Source organism: Malaclemys terrapin, chromosome 2 (genome assembly GCF_027887155.1).
Source record: "Malaclemys terrapin pileata isolate rMalTer1 chromosome 2, rMalTer1.hap1, whole genome shotgun sequence".
In the NCBI taxonomy this organism is placed as follows: Eukaryota; Metazoa; Chordata; order Testudines; family Emydidae; genus Malaclemys; species Malaclemys terrapin.
In genome coordinates, this window is record NC_071506.1 from 210,809,264 (window position 1) to 210,828,838 (window position 19,575).

A 19,575-nucleotide genomic window follows, 5' to 3' on the forward strand; every position below is an offset into this window, starting at 1 on the left:
TGTGTGTATAAGGATTAAGATATTAGTTATTGGTCATAAATCAAATTGTTATCATAATAAATGTGGCATCTTTATCTTGTCCCCTTTAATAAGATCCTGCTAGTTTTTATTGGTATAACAGGATGAGCCATGTTAACACAAAAGGCACACTGCTCTGATCAGCAGTTGCTTTGAATGGCAGATTTCTCCCACTGCCATATTTTAAAGCCAGGACTGGCTCTAGCAAATTTTCATGTAAGGGAAGTACTACCAGCAAGTACTTCTCCTTCCCTGCTCCCCCCTCCACGCCACCCCACCCTCGGTGCTTTCTCACAGAACCTGGCCCACTTTCAAGACATAATCTGAGATGGACCCAAATCAACACCCCAAACTTCTGATGGTATTTTTTGCAATCTGGATTCAAAATTCACACAGCTGGTCTTTATTGCTATTCTACCTCACACACACACACACACACACCGGCAAACTCTGGGATGTTCAAAATTCTGATCCAAATTTTGCTGCTTGGGGCTGCCTTCTCTTAAGATACTGAGGTGAGGCTTTAAAAGCCGAATACAGTTTATTTCCAGGAGCACTTGGTGCCTTTAGCCTCTCAAGCTTTAAAGAGTTTCCGTAAGTTTAATGCTTATATTGTGTAATAAATCAAAGATAAACAGTCACCTGGCACGACATCCTACCTGATCACCGCAAGCTTGTTAAAACAAGGTAGAAGTTGTTTTACTCCATAGTCATTGATATTATTGTTGTCTAGATCCAGACCCAGATGCTTCTGAAAGTGCTGCATCACAAAGGATATAGCGCTGCAGTCCGACGAATAGGCATTGCAATAGGTGAGTTTGATGTAGTTGGCCCTCATGCCCCTGACAGTCAGCTTGGCTAGTTTTTCACTTTGAGTCTCATAAATGCACCTCAGCATCCAAACAAAATTGGGCATGACCTGAATCTGTTTATAACCCTTAAGTTTTGCCCGCATCAGGCTCTGCAATTGAAATTTCATGCTTTCCAAGAGATATGTGATGAGCGCGTTTCTTTTCCTCTTAATGGCTGCAGGTGAAACTAAATGTCTGAGGAGCTTCTCCTTGTCTTTGGAAAGCAGACCACAGAGGAAAAGATTGGTGAAGTGAAAATGTTCTTTATTTCGGAAAGGATCTTCTCCTATAGAGCGTTTGTGCACCCAGGAAATAGGGAAACAAGTAGACTGGGCAGTCTCAGTGGAAGAGCACTCTGCGAAAAACTTCAGTAACTCCTTTGTACCCAATTTCTCTTCAGTAACTAGGAACAAAGCTGTGAAAAAAGACTGCAAGGTCAAGTGTAAGAACTCATAGAAGGACTGGTCTCCATAACCACCACAGTCATGAACCGTTCTGAGGAATCCCAGATGCAAATCCTGCTCTGACATGTTCAAGGATGTGACTTCCTCCTGGTCAAAGAAAAAGAGAGACTTCTCCATCCCCATGTGTGCTATTTTACCTAAAGAGAACAGAGTTTCCTTTTTTGACCTGAAAGTCTCCACTTGGCTCCTGGTGTTCTTCTTCAGCAAATTTGTTTTCAGAGTTCGGTTCAAGTGAACTTCAGTCATGAGCAAAAAAACATCTGTGAGTGTAACTGAGTAGTTTGGAAGCTCATGACTGTCAAACATGGAATGGAAGAGTTCAAAGCATTTAAAGATAATCCAACAAAACAAAGGCACCGAACACAAACTGCAGAGACTGGGGTTTGCTTCCAGCTGGTTCGACATCAATACCCGACACTCCTCGTCTCTGAAGAATTTCTTAGTGTATTCCTTCAAGTTATTGCTGGAAAACCCTCGGAGCAGTACTTTCTTCCTAATGATGTTTTGATGGATCTCAGTTCCTGTCCTTGCTGTCAGAACTTTCCTTGATCCCTTAAGAACCTTTCCACTGAGAAGATTCACCAACAGGGCAAGAGGGTGGATAGGTTCATTGGGTGAGCAGATCTCGGGGATGCTGCTCAAGTCAAAGTCGGAATGGATCTCATCAAAACCATCAAACGTGAAGAGGGCTGTATGAGGGAAGTGCAGGATGTGGCTGAATACCTCCTCGGGGTCTTGGTCTGGGTAACAGTTGTATTTGAACAGGAGATCCTTCAAACAGATGGCTTCATTCTCCTTAAAACAGCTAAACATCCTGCACCTGAACCGGAAGAAAAATTTGGCACCTACATCCAATTCTCCTCTGGCCCAAAGATTTTGCATCTTTTGCAGCAAAATGGATTTTCCAATACCTGCATCACCAAAGATGTAGATCGTCTCTCCATCTTCGTTAATTAACCCAATTCTATCATCAAACAGATCTTCTAGGCAGCTCACCTTGCCTAGGCTCTCATTGGTATAACTGACCAGCTCGATAAGACTAGCAGCATAGGTTTCCTCCAGCAGCATTTCCTCCTTCTGAGCATACGACATAACAAACTTTGTGTCTCGTGCCAATTCATATTTGAGTTTCTGACGGTACCTGCTGACTAAAGAGAGAATTAATTATTAAAAGAGATTGAATCTAACATAAGGGCTACAGTATATAAAGTCCTGCCATGCTTAGGAACTAAGGAGGAATGACTGGCTATATACAAGCACTTATGCCTGCGGCTCTTCGGTATAAAAGAGTTTTAGGCTACAGCTAACTCCTAACAAATACATGCTGTCTTGAAGTTGCCTCTCTAGAAAAGGGGGGAATGATGAGACTTTTAATATTACACAGTTTCTAGAGAAGCAACATCAGGACCCTCAGAGAGGCTCTTTGAGCTTTTTCAATGACAAGCAGTGTTTCTCTGGAGGGGAAGCAACTTGTAATAGTGAACTTATTTTTTTTCTTTGCATGTGTTCAGCACAAATCTGAGAGGCACTAGCAAAGCTCCTGTCGGGAGAAGAAAGATAATTTCTGCTTAGCAACATTTTCCAACTGCATGCTTTATTTTCTGGATAGTCATGAATTGGCTTACAGGTTTGTGTGTGATTTCTCAGTCCAAAGGAACAAATTAAGGACAGTTATTTTTATAGCATCGGGTACGTTCTACATGCCAAGTTAAAAGATTAGGACTATTGCAAAGATCTGATTGCTAGCTGTTCCTGAGTGCCTTTAGAATTCCTAGCTCATAAATACTTTCCCTGCAGTCTTGAGCTGGTGTAATTACATCTTACAGGCTCAACAGGGCTGTTTTGCCAGTACTTTGATGGGAGGCTGCCTAGGAAGTGGTGCTGGTGATTCAGTTGGAAACTCTCTGCCCTTCCAGTCAGTACTGACCCAGTGGCACAGCACTGTATTAGGGGGCACTGTGTTGCTTGATGCTGCCATCTTTTGGATGAGACATAAAACCTGGGGCCTAAAGACCCCACCACCCTTTCTTCAAAGGTCAGGATGTCCAAGCCATAGACAATTTAGATGGTTACACTCTCCACTCTAAGTTTCCCTGGCAGTTTCAGTTACAGGAGTTGTTCTGATAGCTGCAGTGTTAGAAGGGCCTGCAAGGGTCATCTAGTCTAACCCCCTGACAAGATGCAGGATTTGTTGTGTCTAAACCATCCAAGACAGATGGCGATCCAGCCTCCTTTTGAAAACCTCCAGTGAAGGAGCTTCCACAAGCTCCCTAGGCCCGTCTGTTCCATTGTCCTACTGTTCTTACAATTAGGAAGTTTTCCCTGAGATTTAATCTAAATCTGCTATGTTGTAATTTGAACCCATTGCCTCTTGTCCTGCCCTCTGCGGCAAGAGAGAACAACTTTTCTCCATCTTTTTTATGGCAGCCTTTCAAGTATTTGAAGACCACTTTCACGTACCCCCTTAGTCTCCTCTTTTCCAAACTAAACATACCCAGTTCCTTCAGCCTTTGCTCCTATGGCTTGAGTTCCATCCCCTTGATCATCTTTGTCACTCTTCGCTCCTTGCCTATTAGTTAGTTTGTTAATAATCATCATCATCCCAGGCTCTAGGCACCTCAAGATATTAAAAAACAATTTATAGAATAATAAAAATCCTAACCACTGGGCAATGTTCTTGTGTTTTCATTGCAAAGGAGTCTCCATTTCGGGGGGGGTTTAAGGTTAAGAGTCTTGTATTTATACAGTCTGGAAAATGCTTTGGGGTCCTTTGAGATGAAGGGCTGTATAAAAATGTGATATTTTAATTTTAATAATATAACTCAAAATCTGCTGACAGTCACTTTGCCAAAGATAATCACGGAGCAGTTAGTTTGTGCTATGTGTTAAAAACTAATCAATTCGAGGGCTGATCTGAGACTATGATGCAACACTATTGGATATATAAAAACAAACAACAAAAAAAGTGCTTGAGGTTTAGAAAAATAAAAGCTACATAAACAAAGCAAAATATAAACGTTCAACTAAATCCTCATGACTGTATTCCAATACTGTGGCTGGGCTGCTGTCAGGCTACATTTAATGCTAAGATATTTCAGCTAGCAGCTGAGTGTTTACTTATTAGTTTTCTTTGGCTGCTATAGCACAAACCCTACAGAGTATATGTTTTTCTTGTTATTTAATGCATAATAGAGATGATCCTAGATACACAGCAAACTGTGTCCTTATCACACTATTACTTGGTTAGATCCTCCTATCTAAAGGGTAATTCAGGAGTCATGGTGGCATACTACTCAAGTTCCACCTACAATCCCAGGACATTTTTGCAAAAACCATTGGAAGTGAAATAGTTAATGCTGATGCTTAAACTGCGGTCTTTAGGTTACATGGTTAAAATGAAATCTGTAGTTCATCTGAAAATGCTGATTGGATGTTGTGACACTCTGTACCCCAAAGCAACACCCTGGCACCCCATATTTACCATGGTGATACGATTATGATAGGTTTTGTACAAAGTATGCCTTGTGAGATATTATTTTAAAAGTCTTGATCTGCTGAATAGTAATATCATGTTGGATTGTATGTGCTATCATGTATGTGAAGTTTTGCTATGTGTGTGTTACTGAAATATGTTGTAAGACTGGAAACACCCAGAACCAGCCTTTCAGGTACAACAATGGAGCAGCCAGACACTGATGATGCCCATTAAGGAGAATCCACACTCAACAGGACTCCCCCAAGAATTGTATACAATGAAGACATCCCAGAGAAAGCATGTAGACAACGTAGACAATGGAGACTGCTTGACTCACATCATAGCAAAAGATCTTTCCAACAAGCTGGAAGACGCTACAAAAAGGGGGAAGTGACATCCTCACTTGGCCTCTCTCCTCCCACAACTCAACACCTGGAAACAAGTCTGGAGAACAAAGACTTTGAACGGGGAAGGTGGTCCCAGGCTGAAAAGAGGAATCCCAGCCTGTGTATGAAGGAACTCTCTCATTAGGCTGACACACTGCTTGATTCAAATCCTATCTATCCTATAGAACTCAGATTGTGATTCTACTTTTATTTCTTAGGTGACCAACTTTGATCTGTACACTCACTATTCATAATCACTTAAAATCTATCTTTCTGTAATTAATAAATCTGTTTTATGTTCTACCTAAAACAGTGTGTTTTGGATGAAGTGCTTGGGAAATCTACTCAGTAACAAGAGCTGGTGCATGTCCTCTCCACATTGAGGGAGGGGCAGAGTGGATAATAAACTCACACTGGCCAGGCTTCTAACAAGGGCAAGACAATACAGCTCTGGGTCCTAGACTGGGGAGCTGGGGGGAATTGGCTGGAGCCTCTCTATCGTTGGTTCATGGGTGGCTAGCGAAAGCATTCCTGTAACTCAGCTGGGGTTGTCCCTGCCTGTGGATAGCTGTATAAGTGTAGGACCTGGAGAGGTTTGCAGCGTGTCACAGCATCAGTGTGAGAGGGAATCCAGGTTGGTGGGATAGAGGGCTCAGTGGTATCCCAGTTCCAGGATGCACCACAGGGAACCTGTCACAGACGTACCACAATGTAGCAGTTTCATCGGACTCCCTGGTAAGCTTTTTGAAATGTTTCCCTTTTCCCCCTCCTGGCTTCAGTAAGGTAGCTCTTTCATTATTTTGTTTTAAGTATCTTTTTTTCAAAGTCACCCGTAGCTGATCAGTAAAACCGAATACTTTTAGAGTGAATTAATTTCAAATATTTAAATGGGAGTGATACATATGACTGTACTGCTTGCAGCGCTATGCGGGGAGGACTATGGTGACTTTAATCCACCTGTATGCCGTCATGATTCTGCCATGCTTTGGGGTCTAAAATGGCCTCCAGCATAACTTACTAGGTAATAGAGGGGGCTGTTCTAAGTTCCAGCAGCCTGGAAGCCTACAGCTGCCCTACACAAAGCATTCACCATGGTATTTTCCCTAGCTGGCGCTCCGGTTTTTACAGACCCTGCTGCGACAGTGCCCCCCATAAGGCTTTATTGAAATATGCTTAGGAAAGTATATATGACATAACTAGAATATGTTTTATGCTACATATGCCATGTAACATATCTCTGTAAAGGTTATGATCTACTGAATCTATTAATCCTATTTGTATGCATGTATCATTTTTGTACTTGAAGTTAGGAATATTGGCTGTATACTTGCTTGATTTCTAAGTAGCCTTAGTAAAGCATTTGGTCAGCTTCTTGAGAAAGGAATGTGCAAATTAACTGCCCAATCAAGAAGCACTTAAGGAACAATGGATCTTGGGAGGCTCCAATCCACATAAGAAGTCTACCTGAGGACGTTCAAGGTAGCAGGTAAGCAATGGCTGCTGCCTGTAAAAACAGAGTCATGCATGGACATGTGACTTGCCCATGTGACTCCAAAACTCCATCTTGGAGCTGGACTTTCCATAGGAGAGAGGAAGGGGTCTCCACTCACAAGAGACAGTCTACTTAAACTAGGGTTACCATATTTCAACAATCAAAAAAGAGGACGGGAGGAGCCCCGCCCTAGCCCCGCCCCCGTCCTGTCCTAGCCCCGCCCCTGCCCCTTCCACTCCCTCCCACTTCCTGCCCCCTCAGAACCTCCAACCCTCCCCCCCCACTCCTTGTCCCCTGACTGCCCCCCAGGACTCCACCCCCTCCCTAAGCCTCCCTGCCTCTTGTCCCCTGACTGCCCCCTCCTGAGACCTTCCTCACATCCTAACTGGCCCCCTAGGACCCTACCCCCTACCTGTCCCCTGACTGCCCCAACCCTTATCCACACCCCCACCACCTGACAGCCCCCCCAGAACTCCTGACCCATCTAAACCCCTCTGCTCCCTGTCCCCTGACTGCCCCCTCCTGGGACCCCTGCTCCTAACTGCCCTCCAGAACCCCACCCCCTACCTAAGCCTCCCTGTTCCTTGTCCCCTAACTGCCCCTTCCTAAGACCCCTCTCCCTAACTGCCCCCCAGGACCCTACCTCCTACCTGTACCCTGACTGCCCAAAACCTTATCCACCCCCCAAAAAAGCCCCCCCCCGAACTCCCGACCCCCCCTCCACTCCTTGTCCCCTGACTGCCCCCTCCTGCCCCCTGCTCCTAACTGCCCTCCAGAACCCCACCCCCTACCTAAGCCTCCCTGTGCCTTGTCCCCTAACTGCCCCCTCCTGAGACCCTCCCACCTGTACCCTGACAGCCCCCCCCGAACTCCTGACCCATCCAACCCTCCCCCCTGCTCCCTGTCTCTTGACTACCCCCCCCCGAACCGCCCCGCCGCTTCTCTGACCCCCGGCCCCCTTACCGTGCTGCAGAGCAGCGCACTCGGCAGCGGGGGAGGGGAGCAGGGTCGGAGCTCCAGACTGCCGGAGGCCGAGGTGACAGCCGGCGATCTGCGAATGCAGGGGGGGGGGAGGGAGAGAGAGGAGGGGACTGGTCTCAAGTTTCAGGGGAGAGGAGGGGGGAAGTGAAGGAAGGGCTCTGGCTGCCGGAGCACGATCCGGCCAGCTGCCCTGTAAGCCGCTCACACTCTGCATGGGGGGAAGTCCGGACATTGACAAATTCCCCCCGGACGCTATTTTTAACTTAAAAAAGCCGGACATGTCCGGGGGAATCCGGACGAATGGTAACCCTACTTAAACCCCTGGGAGACTCCTCCATTTTGGCTTCAGCTGGCTCAAGAGATAGCCTCTCCACCCCCAAGGATACCTGAAAGAAACTGGAACAAAGGACAGTAACTACAAGGGGTGTGAGTGATTGCTGGATCCAGACTAGAAGACTAGTCTGTAAAAGGAAGCTTACTGGGTGAGGTTTTTAATCTGTATTCGGTTTTCTTAGACATAAACTTGCGTGTTTTATTTTATTTTGCTTGGTAATTCACTTTGTTCTGTCTGCTATTACTTGGAACCACGTAACTCCTACTTTCTGTATTTAATAAAATCACTTTTTACTTATTAATTAACCCAGAGTATGTATTAATACCGGTGGGAGGGGGGGACAAACAGCTGTGCATCTCTCTCTATCAGTGTTATAGAGGGCGAACAATTTATGAGTTTACCCTGTATAAGCTTTATACAGGGTAAAATGGATTTATTTGGGTTTAGACTCCATTGGGAGTTGGGCATCTGAGTGTTAAAGACAGGAATACTTCTGTAAGCTGCTTTCAGTTAAGTCTGCAGCTTTGGGACACGTGGTTCAGACCCTGGGTCTGGGCTGGAGCAGACTGGCATGTCTGGCTCAACAGGACAGGGTGCTGGAGTCCCGAGCTGGCAGGGAAAGCAGGGGCAGAAGTAGTCTTGGCACATCAATTGGCAGTTCCCAAGGGGGTTTCTGTGATCCAACCTGTCACACCTGTACGTTGCCACAGACAGTAGTAGGGGGGATCAAAATCTCACCCCATATTACTCGACTTCAAACAAGAAACACAATGTAAGGAGTATCCCTGGTTATATATTTTTAAAGCTTGATTCCCAAGGCTGGGAAAAATCAGAACTAATAGTGAGGCTAATCAATAGATGAAATTAATCCAGTTAATATTAACATACATTTCTCTGTAGACATGTTTTCTACAGAGAATTGACCTGCATATTGGCTCTTACACCTCTTCCTACCTGGATCTGTATTTACAACAGGTTTATTTTGAATATTCTGTGAAGGGTGGAATTCTATTTCATCCAACCAAGGCTGTAGTTCATAATATGCATCAGAGACTTCTTGCAGGATGTAGATGAAATATTCTGAAACTTCTTCTCCTTTGCTTTGAACCAGATCCAGAATTTTACGAACCTGAAGAAATACCACGTAGAATGTTAGCGATACGTAGGACTGTGTATTGGTTACATTTATGAACTGCTTTGAGATGCTTCAGGATTGGAAATGGGACCTAAATCAAAGCCTAGAATCTACTCTCCCAAGCTGGGATGTCAGAATCTGGATCTGAACCTGAACTATCCCAAAGTTCAGTGTGTTTGGATTCCGCCATTACAAAGAGGCTGGATCTGCAACTCTGATTTGGATCAGAGGTTTTAGTTTGGGCTCATCACTACAGCTATGTACATATACCAGCTATAAAGATAAGGGACACAGGTTGCTCCATAGGTAGAATGCAAAGGAAATTCCTGGTCTGGGTGGTCACCACAGTCATGCAGGAGATCATGCAGGAGATTTCAAATCTTGCCCATATTAAATGAAACCAGAGGACTGATTTTTGACCTCCTGGCCTGGTCCTCTGATTTCTGAGGCTAAGTTGCATTATTTAATTTTATATCAGAATCTAGCCTGAATAGCAGTGTGTGGACAGCAGAATGTCTCTCTGGACTTGAATGCAGAACCAAACAAGCACTCTTCCTTCTTTAAGCATAGCAGTTTAATTCTGCAAGGCCACCTCTCCCCGCCCATGCTATGGGGTATTGGGTTGGGGGTGAGAAAGAGTGTGTGTGCGTGCACGCAATGCTGTATGCCCCTCTCATTCAGCACCCATAGGAGAGTTAATGTCCACACCCACTAGCAAAAAAGTTTGACTCCAGCTAATAGATGGAAGGGGTTAGGTTTGGTGGGTGGATCTAGAGGGCAAGGGCTAGTTTGATTTTTGTACAACCAGCATGTGACTACCTTAGTGCAAGTGTTTCTAGGGAGTACAGCCTTTGCTCTAAGGATACTTCTCTATGGACTGGATTCCATTCCTGCTAGTCACAAGCTCAATTTCTTCAGTAGGCAAAGGACTTGCAAATTCCTTAATCTCTGAGGCAACTTTTCTCTGGCCTCTCATGAGCTAGAGAACTCACAATGCAGGATAGAATACACCAGAGCTCAGCAAAAAAAGGATTTTTAGATATTAAAGACCTTCACCCAATTCCTCTGATCTGGAAATCTGCACCTTCTAGTTCAGGATCTGCAAAAGTGGGGCAATTCTCTTAAGACAGAACATCGATAAAACCTACTTGTAAGCCAGCAAACATTCCTCAGACAATCTTATTTTTTCCTTCCACCTCAGATATTCAATAAGAAAACTACAAATAGGAGATATTCCATGTGAACAAAGCTTACAGCTACAAATCGTTTCAATTTAAAAAGAAAAGGAACAAAGAATGGAGCCCTGGTAAACATAAATGTGGGTGGTCGCATCAGGAAACAATCTCAAGGCATTAGCCTCTTCCACAGAGATCCCTTGATAGTGGGGATTCTCCTTCAAGGGAAATCCTGGGGAGGTGGAGCATAAGAGGAAGCCATGGGAGAAGGAGTTCCTGATAGTTCAGCCCAATGGAACTGCACTGTCAGGAATTGCTGTGGGCACAGAGAGGTAATGGATGCATGGGGCCTCCATGCAGACAAGCCGGGCCTCTTGTAGATGCCCATGAAAACCACAGGGTCTAGGTATGGTCCTGCAGCTCATTCTCCGGGGTCAAACCCTGCTCCTCTGACAAACAATATGGAGCGGGTGGGGTAGGGGGACTCCATGAGAGGATCCTCACTGAATCCTTCCCTTCAAGCTGCCTCCTGTGGGTTTTTCCATCCCTGAGTTTTCAGTCACTTCTGGCCCCTTCTGCAGCATTCTCTGTGGGAGATCAGGCAATCTGGCCCAAAAACTGAACTTCCCACTGGTCCTGTGAAGTACACGTTACCTCTTCTGAGAGCTCCCCTCTGTAGATGACTGACTGTTTTATTACTATATTATACTACTGAACAAAAAAAGAACCCAAGATGATCATACAATGCACCACCGTTCAACTCCCAGCTTTGGCTAGCTACATGGAGTAAGCACCACAGGTACAATGTCCAGTAACCAACAAGAGTTATTATCCTAGGGAAATCTGCACATTGATGAAGCCCAGGACCCTGCCTCTTTTGTCGTTCACTCTCCTCTAGCTGTGACACAAATGTGAAACCTCTAAAGCTCCGTAACTGGTTCATAAAGGAAGTCAGAGTCAGGTATTGTATTAAATCACTGTAACAGGAAAAATGCCTGGAACATTTTCTCTTGTGGAAGAATTGGAAACCCAAGCAATTTTTGCTAATATTTGCTCCTGGAGACAGAAATCTAAAACCAAAATGTGAGATCCTGAAGGAAGATACAGAATGCACTTAGGTCTTTAAAGAGAAGAGTATGTGTAGAAAAAGTGACTACAATTTTAAAATGAACATTTCCCCCTTTAAACTAGGACCAACTTATGATCCCTCCTATGTCACAGTGAAATAAACTCTGTTTCCCTCTTAAGTATTTTGCATGGTAACAATGCTCCAAACAGTACAGGTGTGCAATTAAAAATGTGCTCACATCACAGATTTTTTTGTAAATTTATGTTCTTAGAGCTTTTCTTGTAACTGCAAACAAACAGATTTACAGAGATTACTGTATATACTCGATCAGAAGCCGGTTCGTTTATAAGCTGACCACCCCCAAGATGGATAAGAAAAATGGAAAAAATTTTATAACCCGTTCATAAACTGACCCTATAATTCAGGGGTCAGCAAACTTTGGCTCCCGGGCCATCTCGCTGGCGGACCGAGATGGTTTGTTTACCTCAAGTGTCCGCAGGCACGGAGGTAAACCTAAGTAAACAAAGTGTTCTGGCACGCCAGCCGCTTATCCTGACGGGCCGGGACAGCAAGTGGTGGGGAAATTTTTTTTTTTTGGGGGGGGGAGTGGGGGAGGGGAGACGTTGGGGGTCAGGGGAGTAACCCCTGTGATTACCCCCCCACACACTCTCCCCATCCCATCTCTTCCCACCTTATCTGGGGAGGATGTCTCTGGCCTGGCTGGAGCTGCTCCGGCAGGCTGGGCAGCGCGGCCGCAGCATGTTCCAGAGGGCTGGGCCGGGTGGCACAGCCCAGTGTGCTCCGGCAGCGTGGCCACAGCCTGCTCTGGGGGGCGGGGCCGAGCGGCATGGCTGCAGCCTGCCAGCCCCAGAGCTGCAGCTACTTCAGAGGCTGCGGGGAGAGCAGCGTGGCCAGAAGCAGAGAGATAATCCACCTCCCACTAACATCAGTAGAAAGGCTACCATTGACTTCAATGGGAGTTCGTTCAAACCCTAAATGAATACTGGGTCCTGATGGTAAAATGAACAAAATCAGAGTTGGACCAACACTGAGTGCTTCTGAAAGTCCCATCCCACAGGGATTGCTTTTGTAGTTTGACAATCAAATCCTCAGTTTGTTGGTAACCAGGTAGTCTGTCTGCTCCAACCCCACACCCATGCTGTTCACTGCCCAAATACACCAATAATTTTCAACCCTATATAATGGTCTTGATACATTCATTTATTTTCCATGTCAATCCAGTGCTTGTCAAAGGTGCTGGACTGGCAGCCTTGCTGACTGGTGTTCTCTGGTTATCCACAGAGCAAAGGTAGCAACTGTGTAAACTTCCTTCGATTGCCTCAGCAATGACCCTCCTCATTGGCAGGGTCACTTCTAGGTGTGAGAGAATTGTTCAGTCACCCTACCCATTCAATAGCCTCTGTGCTGAGCCTACCCACTAGAGTGCCAACTAGTGGCAGTGATACTTGAGATGGGAACTCAGCCCAGTAGGAACTGGACAGATTATCAAACACAGTAGAAGTCTAAAAGATAGTTGAGCTAAAGTTACCAGATACACTTCAACTTGTGGGGTTTTACAGGCTAATAAAAAGTTCAAGCTGGCTAGTGAAATAAGAATATACAGTAATTCCTCACATAAAGTCATCCTGGTTAACGTTGTTTTGTTGTTACATTGCTGATCAATTAGGGAACATGCTCGTTTAAAGTTGCGCAATGCTCCCTTCTAACATCGTTTGACAGCCGCCTGCTTTGTCTACTGCTTGCAGGAAGAGCAGCCCGTTGCACCTCGCTGGTGGGGACTTGGAACCAGGGTGGACCGGCAGCCCCCCTTTCAGCTCCCCGCTCCCCTAAGTTCCCTGTGCTGCAGCTGCCCAGCAGGCTAGCAACTGCAGCTGTCCCTTCCCCCACTACCATGTGCTGCTCCTGCCCTCTGCCTTGGAGCCGAACCTCGAGACGCCTGCTTGCTGTGCCGGGGTCTGGGGGGAGGGAAGGAAGAGGGGGGCTAATGTCAGGGTGTCCCCCTCCCCCCTGCTCCTGCACCCCGCTTACCCCATCTTCCATAGAGCAGGGGGGACACGCCAGGGCTCAGGACGGAGGGAGCTTGCAGTAGCTGTGGTCTCAGCAAGCTGATTTAATTAACAAGGCAGCGTACTTAAAGGGGAAATGCGCATATCTCCCTCATTACTGCTACTTTGTAAAGTGAGAGAGTTAACCCTTGAGGGCTCAGCCAATTGCTAGTTCATCATTTAGCAGTAAGGGAAAGATCCCACCCTCTGACTCCTCCAACTCAACCAAGCTTCACAATCATCACTGTGTACAAGTATTAAATTGTTTGTTTAAAACTTATAGTGTGTGTGTGAGATAGTCTTTTGTCTGGTGGAAAAAAATTCCCTGAAACTTAGATTCGCTTAACATTGTTTCACTTAAAGTCGCATTTTTCAGGAACATAACTACAAAGTTAAGTGAGGAGTTACTGTACCTTGTCGGCTTGAGTAGGAAACTGTGCAGCAATCTCTGCATCTTCAGTAGAGAAGTATTCATTCTTAATCAAGTTGTCAAACAAACACTGGGTGTTTCGGATTTTGCTGACTAAAAGTTCTCGATGTATTTTCAGCAAGTTAAGGAAGGGTGGAGGACTTGATCCGGAGGGTACTTGCTGGATAATCTCTGGGTTAGCACAAGACTGACCTTCCATTGTTAAGATAGCAAGAGGCTGCTCCTTCTAACATCATCTTTGAGCGACTAGAGATTTGCAGCGTGGAATCGTCATGGAGTTTAATTCAAGTGAAACAAAGATTGTTCTTCACACTATTGGACCTGTGCAGATAATAGTACAGAATATCTGTTAAAAGAACATTCAACTGTAGAGACTTATTCTTCAAATACCAATCAAACAAAACATTTCCAGTCTTTCAAGAATACAGTTGCTAATCTCATCTTCCAAGAACACTGGTTTCCTACTCCAGCACCTGAACTTACATTGCTCTTGGCAAAGGGTTACCTAATGGTCAAGGCTAACAAAAGCATACACAGCATGCTATAATAAAGGGTGTAGTGTATTCTGCCTTGTGCTGCGCTTCTGTCTGCTTTATTTGCTGTCCTTTGGTGTATGGTAGAATATCTGATATTATCTTTTTATGCTTCAGTGGATAAGATAGGGCATCTGTCCAAAAGTCTTTGGGCAGGAAAGAAAGGAAACAAAGTGACATTGCATCATAAAGTAGTAATTCTTACAGATCAGGTCAGTTCTCATTTACTACAAAAAGTTAAGAATCTGTTTAAAATTTTGCCAACAGACAAGGCCTTGTGAACCTGTGACAGCTTCAGATACATTAAAAATGGGGGGAGTTGGCATCTGGGTAGATTTAGGAGGCAGCTTGGGGTGGGAAGATCACATTGTTGGATGTTTCTGCAAAAGCAAATCAGCAGTGAAATAATAATGTTGACAATTAAATTATCTCCTGTAGGTTTCAGAATTAACACCCAATTGAGATGCCAGAGGCAGGTCATGGCTCTTAGAACTATTGTTTCACAATGTGCTCAGATTCAGGGAAATATCACTGCATTGGTTTAGACTTGGTCCACTTTTTCAAAGTTACCTCTGTAACCATACAGGCTAACAACACGTTTTGTTTTTTCCCCAAAAAACACAAGCGGTAGCTTAGATCCCGGATTACAATGTTATGATAAGGGGTGACTGAAGTAGCTGTGGAATCACAGAATACACACAAGATCCCACCTATAAGGCTCAACAAAAACTGAGGACCTCTAATTGAGCACATCATCATCACAGCAAATCCCAAAAGGGACACAGCCCAGGAGTGGCGGAAACTTCCTAAAAGGGAGGGGAGCCCACCAGAGCTCAAACCCAGGGCCCTGCTCCCATGCCACCTCTTCCCCCCAAGACCTCACCCCCTGCTCACTTATTTCCACCCCACCACCCGCCATTGCCCATCCTTACGGCTGGTAAAAAGTGGGAGGGCTTAGCCCCCCTCTTCTGGCGCCCTTGACATAGCCTGTTCCTATAGATCGAGTACCACCCAGAGCTGTCTCTAGCTAGGTTTTTAAGATGGTCTGGTTGCATATTCCAGTTTATGTCTGTTACTGGCGATCTTATCACTTCAATGAAGCATTTGGCTATCACGTGATCGCTGGCTGTGAAGCAGCATTCCTTGGTGCACGAGCTTTGTAATTCATTGGTCTGCCATCCTAATAATACATCCATACCAAGAAAGCTGCCAAAACCAAACCAGTTCTGGAGGAGGCTGATCATCTGATTTTAATTCTCGTCCCTTTCTCATCCCCTCCCACCTTTTCCTCATAGCTTTCTATCCCTTCCCCATCTACCAGCCCAGTTCCACATGACACCAACTGGAAGATGAGAGAAGCAAGAGAGAAAACCCATACATGTATATGTCCATCTCCCAACATGGACCATATTCTGTATGGAAGCGGGTACATGCAGAAATTATGTAGCATCTCTCGTCTCCTGAGCCCTTTCCTTTTCCTTTAAAAAAAGGAAACAACAGCTTTTCTCCTTTCTGTATTTCTTCTCCCCTTTCTATTTTAAACAGTGCACCTTTTCTCTAGAATGGTTACTCATTATAGATTTCCTTTTCTTTAAAAGAAGGTCACTTATGCCTGAAAATGTTCTACCTATTATTGTTACAAGCAGCACTTAAATTTATTAGACCTGAAAGAGATTAAAGAAAAATACATCGCTCCCTGTTTTGTTTTACGCATGTGACAGCACTTGTGTATACACACTCAGGCCTTGGCTACACTTGCGAGTTACAGCGCTGTAAAGCCACCCCCAGCGCTGTAACTCACTCCCCGTCCACACTGGCAAGGCATTTGCAGCACTGTATCTCCGTGGTCGCAGCGCTGCTTGTACTCCACGTCCCCGAGAGGAATAGCGAGTACTGCGCTGCCGCTGCAGCGCTGCGGCGCCAGTGTGGCCGTCCAACGCGCTGTGAATGGCCTCCAGAATTATTCGGCAGTATCCCACAATGCCTGTTCTAGCCACTCGGGTCATCAGTTCAAACTCTACTGCCCTGGCCTCAGGTAACCAACCATGTGACCCACCCTTTACATTCCCCGGGAATTTTAAAAATCCCCTTCCTATTTGCTCAGCCCGGCATGGTGTGGAGTGCTATCAGCGAATCTTTCCAGGTGACCATGCCTCCACGCGCCAAGCGAGCCCCAGCATGGAGCAATGGCGAGTTGCTGGACCTCATCAGTGTTTGGGGGGAGGAAGCTGTACAGTCCCAGCTACGCTCCAGCCGTAGAAATTACGATACCTTCGGGAAGGTATCAAAGGACATGATGGAAAGGGGCCATGACCGGGACGCCCTGCAATGCAGGATTAAAGTGAAGGAGCTGCGGAGTGCCTACCGCAAAGCCCGCGACGCAAATGGCCGCTCGGGTGCTCCCCTCGCGACCTGCTGATTCTACAAAGAGCTGGATGCGATACTTAGGGTTAACCCCACCTCCACTCCGTATTCGGATCCTAGGTGGGGTGGTACCAGAATAGGAATGTGCGTCCCATCTATTGCCCCTCCACAGTTAGAGAACCCCATTTGTGCAAAGCCATCCACTATTTCCTGCACGTTACCCAGAGTCACGGTTCTTCTGAGTAGGATGTGATTAATGGCCTTGCAAACTTGCATCAACACGATTCCAACGGTCGACTTTCCCACTCCAAACTGGTTTGCGACCGACCGGTAGCTGTCCAGATTGCAATAGCCACCCGCTTCTCCACTGGCAGGGCAGCTCTCAATCTCGTGTCCTTGCGCCGCAGGGTGATGGCAAGCTCCTCACACAGTCTCATGAAAGTGGCTTTTCTCATCCGAAAGTTCTGCAGCCACTGCTCATCATCCCAGACTTCCATGACGATGTGATCCCAGCACTCGGTGCTTGTTTCCCGAGCCCAAAAGCGGCGTTCCACGGTGCTGAGCATGTCCGTGAATGCCACAAGCAATTTTGTGTCGTACGCGTTACGCGGCTCGATAGCATCGTTGGACTCCTTACTCTCACTGTCACTTTGGATCTTAAGGAATAGTTTGACAGCCAAACGTGACGTGCTGGCGAGATAAGTCAGCATATGCCTCAGCAGTTCGGGCTCCATTTCCTGCAGACAGATCGCGCTGCACAGAAACCGTTGAAATATGGCGCCAAAGGTGGACGGAAACAAAGGGATTTCTGGGATGCGAAGCGATGCATCGCGGGGCGTTGGGACAGGACCCAGAATGCCCCGCACCCACGCCCCCTTCCCACAACCCACGGCACCAGAATGGGAAGAGGTGCTCTGTGGGATAGCTGCCCATAATGCACCGCTTCCAATAGAGCTGCAATTGTCGCAAATGTGGCCACAACAGTGCGCTGGGCAGCTGTCAGTGTGGACAGACTGCAGCGCTTTCCCTACTCAGCTGCACGAAGTCAGGTTTAACTCACAGCGCTGTACATCTGCAAGTGTAGCCAAGGCCTTAGTGGATACGTTTCCCTGAGCGTTTGTGTGATTCTTTCTTGGAAACAGGAAAAGAAAAAAAAACAGACAACCCACAATAGGAAAATATGGTTCCATTGTAAGCTCTTTAGAGCAAGGATTGTCTTTTTGATCTGCGTTTGTACAGCCTAGCACAATGGGGTCCTTGGTTCATGCCTAGGGCTCCAAGGCACTACAGCAATACAAATAAAATAATAATAATAATATAATATGACAACAAAAATGATCTAGGGATTCAGGGGTGGGTATTGTACCTTAGAAGAGTTACAGATGTTTGTACTGACCATATTTTATGATGATAGTGTCTCTTTAAAGAAAGCTTGCAAAAGCTTTAGAATGAAGTGGTGTTTGAAAAATGGTTTAGTCATCAAGGTTCATATTTTTACACAATGAGATTCTTCTGACACAGAGAAATGGCAACATGGTTTCCAGGAAGCCAAGTGAGTCAGGAACCAGCCAGCCCAGCTGCATGAGTAACATGAATGGTGTAATGAAGTCGGATTTATCTAATAGACACAGATCACTTGTGGCGGAAAATGTTAGTCAGACTGTTTAGGTGTAATTACATTCAGTTAAAGGAATGTGCAACATTTAGAACTTGTCTAGGCTAGGGATTAGCCCCAGTTTTAGCCATTGATGACCAATCACTACTGCAGCTGCACTTGTGCAAAGCAGTACTGTCCCATTCTCAGGTGGTGTAAATTGGTGAGATACATATTGGGGGACTGTGGACCTATGCAAATTTACACCAGTTGTGAATCTGGCTCTTAGATAGGCAAAGTCACTACAAACTGCACTAGTGTGAATCACAGCTTATCCCAGTTTCAAGAAGGGGTAAGCTGCATTGGTGCATATTGCAGCTTCTAGTGTAGATATGTAAAGGGCTGAGTGCCTGCACTGGTTGCTATGGATGAAATCCCCAGTGTGGATAAGGCCTTATTTATATCTGGAAAGGGAAAGAGGGTGAGAAGGGTGTGGAAAGCTTTTCTGCATTGTAATTGCGTTGGGGAATCATATACACTTTGAAGCAGCTACACTGGCTTTCTTGCAGAGAAAGAAGGGAGATATTTTCTACTGTTACTACAATTAGAAATTTAAAAGTGTTCACAAAAATCTCACTGGAAGTGCTGCGTCAAGGTTTCACCCAACATTTTCCACAAGTAACAGTAATTAATTACAATCCAGTTTTATCAATTCTCTGACGGATACAATAGCTGGTATTTGATAACCAAAAAATGCAATTACGTAGTCACAGCTCTTGTTTAAAGAAGAGCTATGTTTAAGCCTCACAGCCATACATATTGATAGAGGAAATGTCACTAGCTTATCCAGATGAAAAGGGCCTCTGATCCCCATTATTGTAAGACAACAAGGACATATAACATTAATGCATGGAGGCTGGCTGATTTAATGCATGCTATGATGTACAGTTCTGACTTTCCCAGAAGCCACATTGGCTATAGCAATGAGACCAAGATTTGTATTTTTTAACAGGCCTTTTCTTAGCACACAATTCTCTCATCCATGTTAGTGATCATATTGTGTCTCCAGCTAACCATGGATGGGTCAATGGATTAGCCAATGCCTGCACAAATTTCAAATCGATAGCTTCATTATTTGGCTGATTATGTGCAAACTCTTCTCACAAAGATTTAGGTGGGTCTGATGCTGAATGATATTAATTATAGAA

General features: G+C 45.4%; 1 protein-coding gene across 4 annotated transcripts in view; it reads right to left on the bottom strand.

Annotated features, from left to right (window-relative positions):
- Positions 1–19,575, bottom strand: part of NOD1 (nucleotide binding oligomerization domain containing 1) — a 59,648-nt gene that overhangs the window by 20,714 nt on the left and 19,359 nt on the right. For 3 of the 4 annotated variants that reach the window (XM_054019779.1, XM_054019778.1, XM_054019777.1), the window contains exons 2-4: positions 13,860–14,197; positions 8,956–9,130; positions 678–2,481 (exon numbers count right to left, since the gene is read on the bottom strand). In XM_054019779.1, coding sequence (XP_053875754.1) covers positions 678–2,481; positions 8,956–9,130; positions 13,860–14,075 — 2,195 coding nt within the window. In that variant the 5' untranslated portion in view covers positions 14,076–14,197. Of the gene's footprint in view, positions 1–677; positions 2,482–8,955; positions 9,131–13,859; positions 14,198–19,575 lie in introns of those variants that run through there. The other variant, XM_054019780.1, reaches the window with a different exon arrangement.